Raw genomic sequence first — 13,490 nt, 5'->3', positions numbered from 1 at the left:
ATGTTATTATTTCAATTTGGGTTAATACATATTTTATTGTTGAATTTCTGGTAATTTTCGGTTTGTAGGTTGAGATTAACATAATTACTTTATCTTGATATGATATTATTAACCAATTCGATGATGTCATGTGATAATTTTTCAATATGTCATTAGATAAATATAAATTAAAAATTATTTTAAAATATGTAAATAATAAATATATTTTTTACAAAATATCAAATTATTTATATTACTATTATTTTAAATTAAAAATATATTAAATTTCAAATATATATAAATTAATAAAAAAATATAAAAAATTTACATTAAGAATGACGTCAGAGATATAATTGTCCAGATTTAAATATATTTAGACAACTACTTATCCAGGTTCTTTGTTAATATAAAAGATTGTGCTTTTTTTTTTAATTTATATATTTTTAATTTTTGTAATTTGTATTTGTTACATGGCACCACTAGGTTAGCAAGTAGTGTCACGTCTTCACAAACTAAGGGCTCCTTTGGATGCCCAGTTACTACCAGTGAGGTGCGTTTATAGTGCCAAACTCACTGCAGCAGTTGTTTGGTTTGCACAGTCAGTGCAGTGAGTTTTCCTTTCAACCACACTGGTCAGCTGATTTTCAGCTGGAGAAATCAGCAACAGTGGATGAATTTACTGAGCTGTTGGCACTGTAACAGACAAAAACACCCTTACTTTTACTTATCATTTTACCATTTTAGCCTTGAAAATTAAATTAATTTCTTTTCCTGCAGAAAACCCTGCTCTTCAACTCCTTCAATTGGCACTCACAGCAGACTCAAAGAAGCTCATATTCTCGACTCATCCTATCAATCTTGTTCTCAACTTTGATCTGGTAAGTCAAAACCCTTCTTTTTCTACTCTATATATGTGTTTGAATTGTATCAAAGTAGTTTCTGTTTTTCCTTCTCATCTTGTTCTTAGCTAAGAAAATAACAAGAAATAAATATGTCCTCACATGGAGGACAAAATCTTAAAGCAGTTAAGTAATTACTAGAAATGAAAAAGAATTTTTGTGTTCATACACAAATCCATATGTTCTTTCTCCATTATTTTTTTACCTCTACTTGCCGTTGAAGAGATTGAACATAATTGACGATTTCATCATGCATACCAGCTTTGCCTGTGATTTTGTTACATCCTGGTATAAATCTTACAGATACTTCATTCTTTCACTGATTTTTTCCCTTCTAACCTATAAAAATCAACATAATTAAAACATTATTATCTAATGAAAGAGACCTGATAAAATAAGAAAACAAATAAGAAAACATCTCCTGCAATGCTGTATTCGTGTCTCAAACCCTCAAAAACTAAAAACTGTCAAAAACAAAACAAAGCACAGCTAAACAAACGAAACAACAAAAGCTTGTATAGAAAGGTTCTAAGGTTCCCAAGATTCTAGAGAAAGGCTTAGCCTAAACTTAAGTTATAGGCCGAGTCATGCATTTCTTTTTAGTCATAAGTGCTCCCATGCAGTTGTATAGGCTGAATTTTATTCTATTTGAGTTGTGAGGTAAACATGTAGGGCAAGGTGGTAGTACAGGTTACAACGTGTCTTGCCTCTCACATGCATTGGACACATGGATAGCTATTTGCCCACTACTTGCAGCAAGAAGAATGGATGCTGATTCAGTTGCTGACATGTTGAATGCAAAATAAAATGGCTTCAGACCAAACTTTTTTCAGCTAGTCAAAAATATTCAATAAGGACTTAGTTTTAGATTACTTTTGGCTTTCCTTCATAATCTGAGATCACTAAAGACCATTGCTCATATTTCAAGATTTAGGGCTATTCTAGGAAGCTGTTAAAAGTTCAAATTGATTCAATCAAGTAAACAACCAACCAAGAACTAACAAAATAATACTTCACAAGCATGCATGTATAGCAGAAGTTTACAAGCTAAAAACAAAAGTACTTAACTTAGAAACAAAACATACCGATCTAATATATGGTTGCTGGAACAACCAACCAACAATAGGTATCCTCTGCAAAAACATTGCCAGTGTTGGCCAAAAACCACTGCCAAGTCAATAGACTAAAAGATAATCTCATTAATCCCATCTTCAACTTCCATACCTCCTCATTTGTTGCTAAATAAAATTAAAGCAAAAGCCATGTAATTAAAAAGTCAAATATGCCAACACTAAAAACTTTGACTATACAAAATTGTTATTCTATATGTTGTTCGAACATGAAATAAAACAAGAGAAGCAATCAAAGTTCTAATAATCTCCCTCTTTGACATTTTGACAAGATCAACAACAAACAATTAACACACAATCTGAACAAATCAACGAAAACTAGAATATATCTCCCCCTAAGAAATAGAACCATGCTCGACCATACACTTCCCTTGTCAATATGATTGGTCATCACATTGTCCATCAAGCATACACACTCTTTCCAAAGTAATTTCAAGAAATATAGAGCATGACAAATAATCCACACAAGTCCCATCTAGTATCAACAAAAACCACAAAAAGTAGCATAAAGAGAACACGAGATAAGCAACAAATGAATTAAAAATTAAACTTATAAAATTAGGTGTCATGTATGTTAAATTAGAAGTTATTATATATATGAGTTAATATATGATATATTCACAATATATAATTTTATACATAACTAATGAAACAGTTAAGATAACGCGAAGCCTTATTACAAACTATTTCAAATATTTAAAAAGAAAAACTTGAACACAGATTACAAAAATTAATTTTCTTAAAAAGAAAATAATGTACCTTTCAAATCTACTTTTGTATCTGCAAGAGCAGAGACAACATAGTACCTATGTTTCTTGTCCTGCATGGATAACCATTTGCAATCACACAGGAAATTAGGAACAAATCTGAGATTCATTCAGCCTTCACGTCCGAGTAACGGTAAAGCATTTTATACTATACCTTCAAGAACAAATTTTTTCTCAATGCACCTCCCAAATTCCCAACATATTTTGCCTGATTGAGAAGAAATATTTTAGTTATATAATCCATGAATATGCTTAGGGATTCATGAGCCAAGTTAGCAGTCTTCTTTTACCTGAGCTTCAACTATCAAAACAACGGGATGTTCATACTGGGAAAATTCTATTTGAAGCTCCTGCAAGATCCCAATCCACGTACCAGTCACTAAAGAAGAGGGTACAAAAGCATAACCACCATAACTAAAGCAAGGCCATGATTATGATTATGAACCCCATTGATGCTATCAATCTCATTTTCTTTCAGTAGGTTGTAGAATTGATATAAATCAACATCTATCGTATCTACCGTTTGCTACACCAGATCGACTCTGGCAAAGCATAAAGCAACAATTATTAACAATCACCATCCTCATTTTGAACATTTGCTGTTACTTCTCCCCCTTTTAGACAAAGATGTCAGAGGAGCTTCCCTTATAAAAATTTTCAATTTTCAGGACAAAGCTTTCAATCAAAGTCTGCTACTCTGTTACATATTTCTACTAGAAACCAAATAAAAGAACTTGCCAAAACAAATCCAACCACCATATCGAAGGATACAGAATTTGAGCATTTATGGTATTTCTAGGTTTTCTAAGCATTTTCTTTTCAATTTCTACATTCACTTGAATAGGGTTTGTTCTTAACTCTTAAGTAACAGCTAAAGCTATAATTCAATCAAAATTTGAAGGAGGAAACACTAACCTCTCGGATTGAACTCACGGCATGGAGAGAAAATTTCTTTGTTCTTTCTTCCTTTCTTTGCCGTCTGGGAGAGATGAGAATGACCAAATCTGTTCTTTTATCTTTCCTTTTATGTTCTCATAATAATAATAATATAAATCCTTTTCTAATCATAAATTTAATGGCCATTATTGATTCATAAATATGTTAGTGGACTTCAATGGCTAAAATCAATATCATCCACTAACTACTGCCTCCGACTCATAGCTTTGATTAATAACTCACCTAATCCTCCTAATGTTTACTACTTCTTCAATTTAGTCTTTATACTATACTTACTAATTTCTTTAATCATTTTCATCTCAATTCTCATTCTTGCCGCGGAAACTTCTTGGTTTAATTTTTCAGAAATTTTCAGTTTAAACAATTCGATCTCAAAGTCAAATTTTTCTACACCGGTGAAAAAATAAGTTGTTACAATGCCACGTAATATTTGGCATGTTTTAATAATGACATGACTTAATTGATATAACAACAATAGTTTAGAGACCAATTCTGAACAATGGTCATAATTTATCATAGTTTCCTTTCTATATTTATAAAATTTTGACTCATTTACTAACACATTTATTTTGAACTGAGTTTTTGTCCAAGAACATTTGATTAAAAAATAAACAAAACAAAACAAAAAAAGATAAATTAAAAAATAAATAAGTCCATCTTACAAGCCCAAAAATACAGGGAAAATAAAAATGAATAGTATGTAATATATTCGGCTATAAAAGCCATAATAACACATGTATCTATTTATAGACAATCAAAAAAGAGAAATCCAGAAAGAAACTACAACAGTTTTTTTTTCCAATTAAGGTGCCAGTTTTTTTTGGGTGTGGCTAGATAAAGATTAGCATTGGGAGACGTCTAATATAACTTATAGACTATATATTTGCTCTATGCTTCTTGGTGAATGCTAGCACATTGACTGAATTATATCAATGACAATAGATGGTAAAGACACGAAATTTTGTGGAGGGAGATAGTAGCTTAGCAACAAAAGCTGTTTGGGATGATGAGCTGACATTGATATTTTGTGAACTTTGCGTGAATGAAGTCAAAGCTGGTAATAGACCGACAACTCATCTAAACTCAAAAGGATGGGAAAATGTCATTACTCTTTTTCAAGCAAAAACACAAAAAAATTATGGAAAACCTCAATTGAAAAATAAGTGGGATACATTAAAAAAAGAATGGAGGTTATGGAGGGAGTTGCTTAAGGAATCTACAGGTATTGGATGGTGTCCATCTAAAAAGACGGTCAATGCTACCGAAGAATGGTGGGCTACAAAAATACAGGTTAGTGTTCACTTTATCATTATTTTAATGCATAAAGTTTATTGATATTAGTAATTTACAATTATAAAAATCTTAGTATAACATTTAACATGTTATGTAGGAAAATCCTGATTTTAAAGGATTTAAGAAGAAAGGAATTGAACCATGATTGAATGAGTTAATTTGGCAAATGTTTGGTGGCATTGTAGCCATCGGAGAGAACGCATGGGCACCTTCGTCTGGTGTTCTTCCAAGTGGGGTTCCTATGGGAGATGATGCACTTAATGAGGGATTTGGTGATTCAGATGAACATAGTAACGAGAATGAATGTATTCCTCCTGATGAGGTACCATCAAACCCTTCTCATGAAATTCCTAATCGAAGAAAGCAAACACTTGGGGCTGTACACGGTAAAGGAAAAAAATTAAGTTTAAGTAGAAAATCATCAAGAAATACATTAACTACTCAGATTGAGAAATTGTGTGAGAGTATGGCTAGTCCAAGGAAGTCAGTGAATAAAATTATTTTTCCTCACTCTCAATATACTATTTCAAATGCAATGGATGCTTTGCGTGCTTTGGGAGATGAAATTCCAAAAAGAGATGAACTGTACTATTTTGCCACCAAAATGTTCCAAATACCGGTGAAACGAGAAATGTTTTTGAACTTAGATCCAGATGATAGGGTTTGGTGGCTTCGACGTGAGTATGCTGAACAAAATCCAATTGCATCATTTTCATCCTTGGTAGCAACATCCTCATTTCCCTTCCAACCATACCATCAACCACCTCCACCATCAGCTCATTAGAAATATTATTGTAATATAACTATACTACTTTTTTATATGTAAAACTAATGTATGCTACTTTTTATGTTTGGTATTTTTATGTTATGCTTTTAATCAAGTTTCTGTGTTGTATAGAATGTCACGAAATATTAATTTACTTACATTTGATTACTTTTTCAGGTTATGGATGAATTTAACAATATGTATAATAGTTTTGATATGAATTATGATACCTCTGAATTAAGTGAAGAAGCTTAACGAAGAATAGCCACAATTGTTACCCAAGTTGAGCATAACAATTATCATAATGAGGAATAATATGTGTTAAGCAGTGTATTGGTACACCATGAAACTTATTTCACTATGCAACCGCGTATGGATTCAAATTATACTGGTCAAATGTGGGTGGACGAAGTATTAAATGGGCACGATGATCGTTGCATGATTAGTTTTAGGATGCCAAAAAATATATTTCACAGATTGTTGCATGATTTGCAAACAAATTATGGCTTAAAGAATGGGAAAGTATCGGCGATGGAGAAGTTAGCATTATCATTGTACATTCTTGGAAATAGAGAATCAAATTCAAATGCAACAGAGCGATTTCAACGATTTGGGAAAACTGTTAGTCGAATTTTTACTGATATGTTGCATATATTTGCTCGAATGGGAATAGACACGATTAAACCCATTGAAGGTCAATTCGAGGAAGTACCGAACCATATTCGACATGATACAAGATATTGGCCTCACTTTAAGGTAAAATTTACACAATCTTTATATTTTTAAAACATAAATTATTTCTAACTTTTATCTCATTACTTGTATTTATTTTAAAGGATTGTATTGGGGCCATAGATGGAATACACATAAAAGCATGCATTTCACCTTCTTCTCAAATACCTTATATCGGACGGAAAGGTGAACCAACTCAAAATATTATGGCAGTTTGTGACTTCAACATGTGCTTTATTTTTGCATTTCCTGGTTGGGAAGGAACAGCACATGATAGTAGAATTTTTTTGCAAGCACTTAGAAAGCAACCCTCCACCAGGTCGAACTTTAATTTTTTAATTACTTTTTACATAAAAAATATTAAAATTTTTAATTTATTTTTAAACTTGATATTATGTTTTACTTTTTTGCAGGAAAATATTATCTTGTGGATTCCGGATATCCACAAATGGCAGGTTTTCTAGGTCCATATAGGGGGGAACGATATCATTTACCTGATTTTCGTCGAGGTAATCATCAAGTATCTGGAAAAAAAGAAATCTTTAATCATGCCCATTCTTCGTTACGCTCTGTGATTGAACGAACATTTGGAGTGTGGAAAAAAATGGCCAATATTAAGAGATATTCCAAGTTATTCATTCAACAAGCAAGTTTTAATAGTTATTGCAACAATGGTTTTGCATAATTACATTCGAAGACATGCTTGGTCAAATGATGAGGATTTTCGAGAATTTGAGAATATACCGGATATGCCAGTCTCTTCAAGCCAGTTTGACAGAGGTTAATCGAGTTCTTCTAACAGAGAAAGTGACCTTGAAATCACAATGTTAAGGGAAACCATTGCAACTAGTTTAATGAATCAATATTTGTAAACACATTTTGTATCATAACCTAATTTCTAGTAATAATGAAACTTGTTATGTCTTATGTTACTATATTTTTTTATTAAAAATCATCCGTTTAGATACTTCAAAATTAGATCCAAGTATAGTGTTATTATTTGTGAAAATAATATTTATCATTGTTATAAAAAATATTTAATTATAACTATAAAAAATTAAAAATAATTTTCATTTTATCTAATAAATAATTTAAATTAATTATATAATTCATTAAAATATTGGAAGATACATTTTAATATTTTATTAAATGAATTTGCATATTTTAATAATTTTAAAAAAGTAAAATAATTTAAATAACTTCTATTATATATCAATTCTAATCTGATGTCCTTAATAGTCATTTTTCATTCTCACCTCACCGCTACAGCTGCGTTTGAATCCAAACACACACTCCACCATTGTTTCTAATCTCACCGCTACAGTACCCAATCTCACCGCTACAGTAACTAATCTTACCGCCACCGCTGTTTTTAACCTCACCGGAGGTAAACGCACCGCCCATCCAAACCAGCCCTAATAGTGCTAATGCAAACGAATACAAATTCAAGTACAAAGTAGAAAATAAAAAAAAGACCAACTATGTACAAATAAATAAGGTTAAGGAACAAAATATATATTAACCCTTTCAATTTATTAAGATATTCGAATATAAAATATATTTTATATTTAAAAAAATGAAATTAATAGTGAATTTGGATATCATCAAATAATTTAATTAATTTAAAATTTAAAGCATATTCAAATTTCATAAACAAATTAAAAATCTGTTGTTTATATAAAACTAAAAATTATTAGTAAAAAAAGGTGAGATGGAGTGATGTAAAATAGCGCGAAAGGATAATGAATACTTCCAACCTATTTGCAACGGGAGGATGAAAATGCAAATCCAACTCTATTGCTGTCCTTATTTTGAGGTCAGAATCCCTTATTTTCAGGTCAGAATCTTTTCTTCACCAGAATTTTCAACTAGCTATGATTTATTTTTTAGGCTGAAAACTGGGGCAAATTATCAAAAAAAAGTCCTATTTTTTTAAAATTTACCGAAATAGGCCCGGTATTTTATTATTTACAGGAATGGGCCATTTTTTCCGAAATCGCGTCCACGTCAGCGCGATGTCAGGGGACGTGTCAGAACATCGTGTCCACGTCAGCGCGATTTGCTTACGTGGACACAAATCGCGCCTACGAGGACGCGATTTGCTGACGTGGATGAACAGTTTATGTTTTTTAGCTTGAAAAACTTTGAAAAGCCATAACTTTTGACTCGGTTGTCCGATTGAGACGATTTTTTCTATTTCGAATAATTTTTCGAGATCTACGCGCTGACAAATAGCCGAAGGCGGTTTGCCGCACTTTTCGTCGAAAAAGATTTTTTTTTACCTCTAAATTTCGATTTTTCGGTTTAAAATTGAATTTTGAAACATTCAAATCATTATTTTCCTTATTTATTTAAAGTAAACACCGGATTTTTTTACAGAATTGTTGTATTATTTTTTCTGATTTGACACGTGTATGGAATATGTCCGATAAATCGTTAGAACGTAAGTAATATAATTAAGATAATAACAGTATTTCTATAATATGTCAATTAATTAGTTTAGTTTAGTTGGTTAAGATGCTTGCTCTTTTCCCATAGTACCTTAGTTTGAATTTTCTTGTCAATAAATTTGAATTTTTTTTGTACTTGTTGCATTTATTTTTTTAATCAATTAACTCTTCAATATTACATTAATATATATTATTAGTACAATAGTATAGATGGATTGACCTACAATATTATGAATATTAACTACAATACATAATTTGAGCTACATATTACAGTAATACATTAATATGTATTATTAGGGGCAAAATACCAAAAAAAGGGGCAAATTATATATAAAAGGGGGGTATTTATACTTTTTTTGGACCGTTGGGTACTGTTCACGCGCGGGCCGAAATCGCGTCCACGTCAGCGCGAGTACCCTGACATCGCGCTGACGTGGACGCGATTTCACGGAAAATAGACCATTCTGGTAAATAATTAAATAATTGGCTCATTTCGATAATTAAAAAAAAAGACTTTTATTAGAAAATTGCCCTAAACGCACTTGTCAAATAAATTAGGTAAATAAATAAGGGGCAAGTTTCGTGTACGCTATGGTCAAGGTCAATAAATTAGTCAAATAAGAGGGGCTCAAGAGTCAAGACCAAAGTGCCACAACATTCAGATTTTAGTCGAAAACATAGTTATATCGCAACATAGGTAACACACATCAGTGTCTTCAATCCAGCTCCTGTATTAATTGTCTGAAATCTTAATTTTAAATGAAAATAAAATGCAGCAATGAATTCACGAGAGTAAAAAGCAATAGTCGTATAGACTTGCATATATGTATATGTATATCCTAAGGATAGACACAAAATGTGTCATTTTTTATACAAAGAAACAATCTCTCATACGCCAATGCCATCTTGCTTGCTGTGAACATGGAAGATGCATATTCCCGAGATGCCTTTCCCCTTTGTGCTACCCTCTTTGGACCTTCTCTCACCACCTCCTCTAACGCCTCTACTAGTGAATCCACATTTGGCGAAAACATGAAACCCAACTCATCATTAACGACAATACTGCCTTTGATGCTCGGGAACCTCGATGCAATCACCGCTTTCCCGCTCATCATTGCTTCCATCAGTGTCAGATCTAATCCTTGAGGCCTCAGCGTTGGGTTCACAAAAATGTCAATAGCATTGTAAAATGCCTTCAGTTGGGATGGGCTCATTGAACCTAAAACTTGTACGCGGGCCCCTAAATCCTTGTATCGTTGCTCCCATGGTCCGCTCCCCGCTACAAGCAAATACACATCGGGGTGTTTTGTTATGAGCCTGGAGAAAGCTTCGTAAAGCAAAGGGTGTCCTTTATCCTTCACCAATCTTCCGGCCACACCAAGCACCAAACTAGCATTTTTGGGGACACCGATTTTGGACCTGAAGTCAAGGCCCAGGGATAAGTCGTTTCCAAAGCCATTTTCATCGACACCGTTGAGGATGACATGAACTCTTTTCCTTGGGATCTGATACACATCCCTCAACATCTCCCCGCAACTATCACTGATTGCCACATGATGAGCGTAGTTGTGGAAGAATCTTATTTCTTTAAGCACTTTTGGGACGACCCCATATAAACTAGCGTTGAAAGCAGGCGACATGGGTTCATTGGGCTTACGAGTTAAATCTTGGTATATGCTGGATTGTAAGCTTTCAAGGGCTATACCGTGCCATGAAACAGCAAGATTCTTGAGATTGCGAGCCAAAGAATGAGGAAGAGCCACACTTTCCGAATGGATGACATCGAATGGTTGACGCTGGTTTTCATCATTAAAGAGCTCCCAAGCTTTGTTGTATTGCCACTTGCCAGCTTCACCTTCATGGCAGTGAATTTGTGGGGAATCATTAGAAGATGTTGTCAGGACATCAGGGGGGTGTCCGTTGTTATTGACTACAGGGGACGTAAACACATGAACACGGTGGCCGCGGCGAGCTAAAGCGGTGTGCAAGGTGTAAGCATGGCGCTCCATGCCGCCAGGGGTGGTGCCAATAGGCCATTTTCGTGAAAAAACAGCAATTTTGAGCGTGACAGGGGGAGATTGAATATGGGGGAAAGAAAGACGATTCCAGGCAAATAGGGCATTCCGCAGGTCGCCAGACCAAGACTTAACTTTGTTGGAGGCAAAAGGGGGTTTGCAGAGGTAGGAAGTAGAGGTATGAAGGATAAGAAACAAGAGAGGAACGGTGAAGGCAAGTATGAAGAGAAGAGTAGCGAAGACATTAGAATGGAATGAGATGAGATGAGGCTTGGGTTTGTTGTTGAAGGCCATACTATTTTTATTCAATCCTATCTTTTTCTATCTAGTAATAATCACTTTTTAAAAGTTCTCTGGCTAATTCACTTCATTCCAGTATGCATATATTCTACCCTACCCCAGCTAGCTAGGGATCCAAAATGCAAAGTTGGGGTATGACAATTAGGAAGGAAAGAAGGAAAAGTTTGCTGTGGGCAAGCACTAGGCACGCACTACCTAAAGCAGGCAAGCAAGCAACGCAATGTGCCTTTATTGGTTTTTAAATATTGGACTCCTTTTTCAGAACTAAGTGCGTTTCTCACGCCTCCTCTAAACAGAAAAAAATGTCCTATCATCATCTTCATAACGTTTCTATACATATAACAAATTGGTTTCATATTATAAAATCCTAAACTATATGCTTGTTTTTCTACTCGACTTGGTCGTGGGCTCGTGGCAGTGCCACTCACAAAAAATTTATAACGTGGCAACAACAGTTATCTTTCGCTTTTTCCGGCCCGCACTTCATGCTTTATTACCTGTTAGCCAACCCTAAAATGCAAAAAAGAAAAAAAAAACACGAGAAGAGATGGTAGGAAGTTTGGATTATCGACCACGCCCCTGCTAGGCAGCTCCGAAACTAAAACCTAAAAAAAGGTCTAAATGTCAAATGGATGGATCGATGTTGTAGTTGCTGCTACACGTGGTCCTTTGAAAATTTGAAGTTTGAACGCCGACCCAACGCTAAGTATATCAACTTTGACAAACTAGGCCAACCTGATGTTGAAAGGTTTCGGTGGATTTTTTTATCTGAAGCCAGAAGAATATCTCATCAGTAATATCCAAACTAACCGCAAGCTTTAGTGAAACTGATGATTCAAGCACTAGATAGTAACATAACATCGAATTAGACAGGACAAAGTGTCATCAAAGGCAGAACCAAGTTGCATCTATAAATGAGTGCTATATAATTCACCGAAAGCCAAAACAAAAACAAGAAGACACGACAGGATGCTAGATACAATGTCTTTGCTGTCTATGTGTTCCCCAGAGAACGAAAATACCTACATTATTGCTTCAAGTTGAAAAGCTAAAGCAGCTTACCTCTAAAGCCTAGAGTAGTGGTTAATTTGTAATTTAGTTGGTGGGTTAAACTGGGTTTTTTTTTGGGTAAATAAAGAGAAAACAACTTAATACAACATACTATTCATAACATATTTTAAACCGAGCTAGTCCTTAACGGTTTTCAGTAATGACACTTTTGATTCCTTTATGTCGTCCACTGTCAGTTAATGTATTTCGGTTAAAATTGAATTGATTTAATTCGGTCAATTGGTTGATGATTAAATTTAATTCGATTAGAAGTTAATTAATAATTTTTTGAAATTTCGATTATTGGTTAATTCGGTTCGAAATCGAGTAATCAATCGAATTAACCAAACTTAATAATTAATATTATGTGTTAGTTATGAGTTAATTTCAATATTTATGTAGTGTTTTTAATTATATAGTGTTTCAAGATATAGATTTTCAATTAATTCGGTTAACTTTCAAGACAAAAATATATGTTTTGGTTAATTTTAATGTATTTTTTTAATATCTATTATATTTGTTTTAACTAAAAGACAAAAACATATAAATTTTAATTAATTCAGTTAACTGACTAAATTAATTGAAATATTTCGATTCGTTTAAATTTTTTTTAAAAAAATTCGATTTGATTAATGTTTGTTCGGTTCTATTAACCGTTTGGACATCCTAATGAAATGAGAATCATTCAAACAAGTACGGCACCAGAAGCGAATGGCAAGGACTTGACCCCTCTTGATGTATTTTTCTTTTTAGGCTTTTAAATTTTAGTAAATTTTAATTAATAAATAGTAAAATTTTTTATTTTAGTCCTAAATTTTTGGCGTATTCAAATATGAATAATTTAGCATGTTACCAAATATATATATTTTAGAAGCATATAATATAAATTATTACCGTTTACGTTTGGTTTTCTATTATAGGTAGCGATCATCTTGGTGTTTTGAAGTTAGAAATGGTTCCTTATATTTAATGGAACAGCGTGGCTTTCCTTTACTCTTTTCGGCTCCTCATCAGTCATCATTGTATTTGCAATTATATAAATAATAGACTTATTTAGATTGAAGAATGAAGACATTTAGGACGGTTACCAGAACCTATAGGGTTCTTTATGTTTAAATTTGGTTTAAATAATAAAACTTTACTAATCTTTCC

At 33.2% G+C, this 13,490-nt stretch overlaps 2 protein-coding genes across 2 annotated transcripts; both read right to left on the bottom strand.

The window, feature by feature from the left end:
- Nucleotides 1-818: 818 nt before the first annotated feature.
- Nucleotides 819-4,042, bottom strand: LOC107944318 (uncharacterized). The gene is made up of 7 exons (XM_041108034.1): nucleotides 4,009-4,042; nucleotides 3,691-3,806; nucleotides 3,066-3,125; nucleotides 2,930-2,983; nucleotides 2,768-2,828; nucleotides 1,964-2,116; nucleotides 819-1,217 (listed from the first exon to the last, which is right to left on the bottom strand). Exons 1-6 carry the CDS (start codon nucleotides 4,040-4,042, stop codon nucleotides 1,968-1,970), a joined length of 474 nt encoding a protein of 157 aa, XP_040963968.1. The 3' UTR covers nucleotides 819-1,217; nucleotides 1,964-1,967.
- Nucleotides 4,043-9,686: 5,644 nt separating this feature from the next.
- Nucleotides 9,687-11,688, bottom strand: LOC107946864 (alpha-maltose-1-phosphate synthase). The gene has a single exon (XM_016881357.2). It carries the CDS (start codon nucleotides 11,280-11,282, stop codon nucleotides 9,813-9,815), a length of 1,470 nt encoding a protein of 489 aa, XP_016736846.2. The 5' UTR covers nucleotides 11,283-11,688; the 3' UTR covers nucleotides 9,687-9,812.
- Nucleotides 11,689-13,490: the final 1,802 nt, after the last annotated feature.

Source organism: Gossypium hirsutum, chromosome D12 (assembly GCF_007990345.1).
Source record: "Gossypium hirsutum isolate 1008001.06 chromosome D12, Gossypium_hirsutum_v2.1, whole genome shotgun sequence".
NCBI lineage: Eukaryota > Viridiplantae > Streptophyta > Magnoliopsida > Malvales > Malvaceae > Gossypium > Gossypium hirsutum.
Note: the sequence above shows the minus strand (reverse complement) of the source record. Positions and strands in the feature narration are given on the sequence as shown.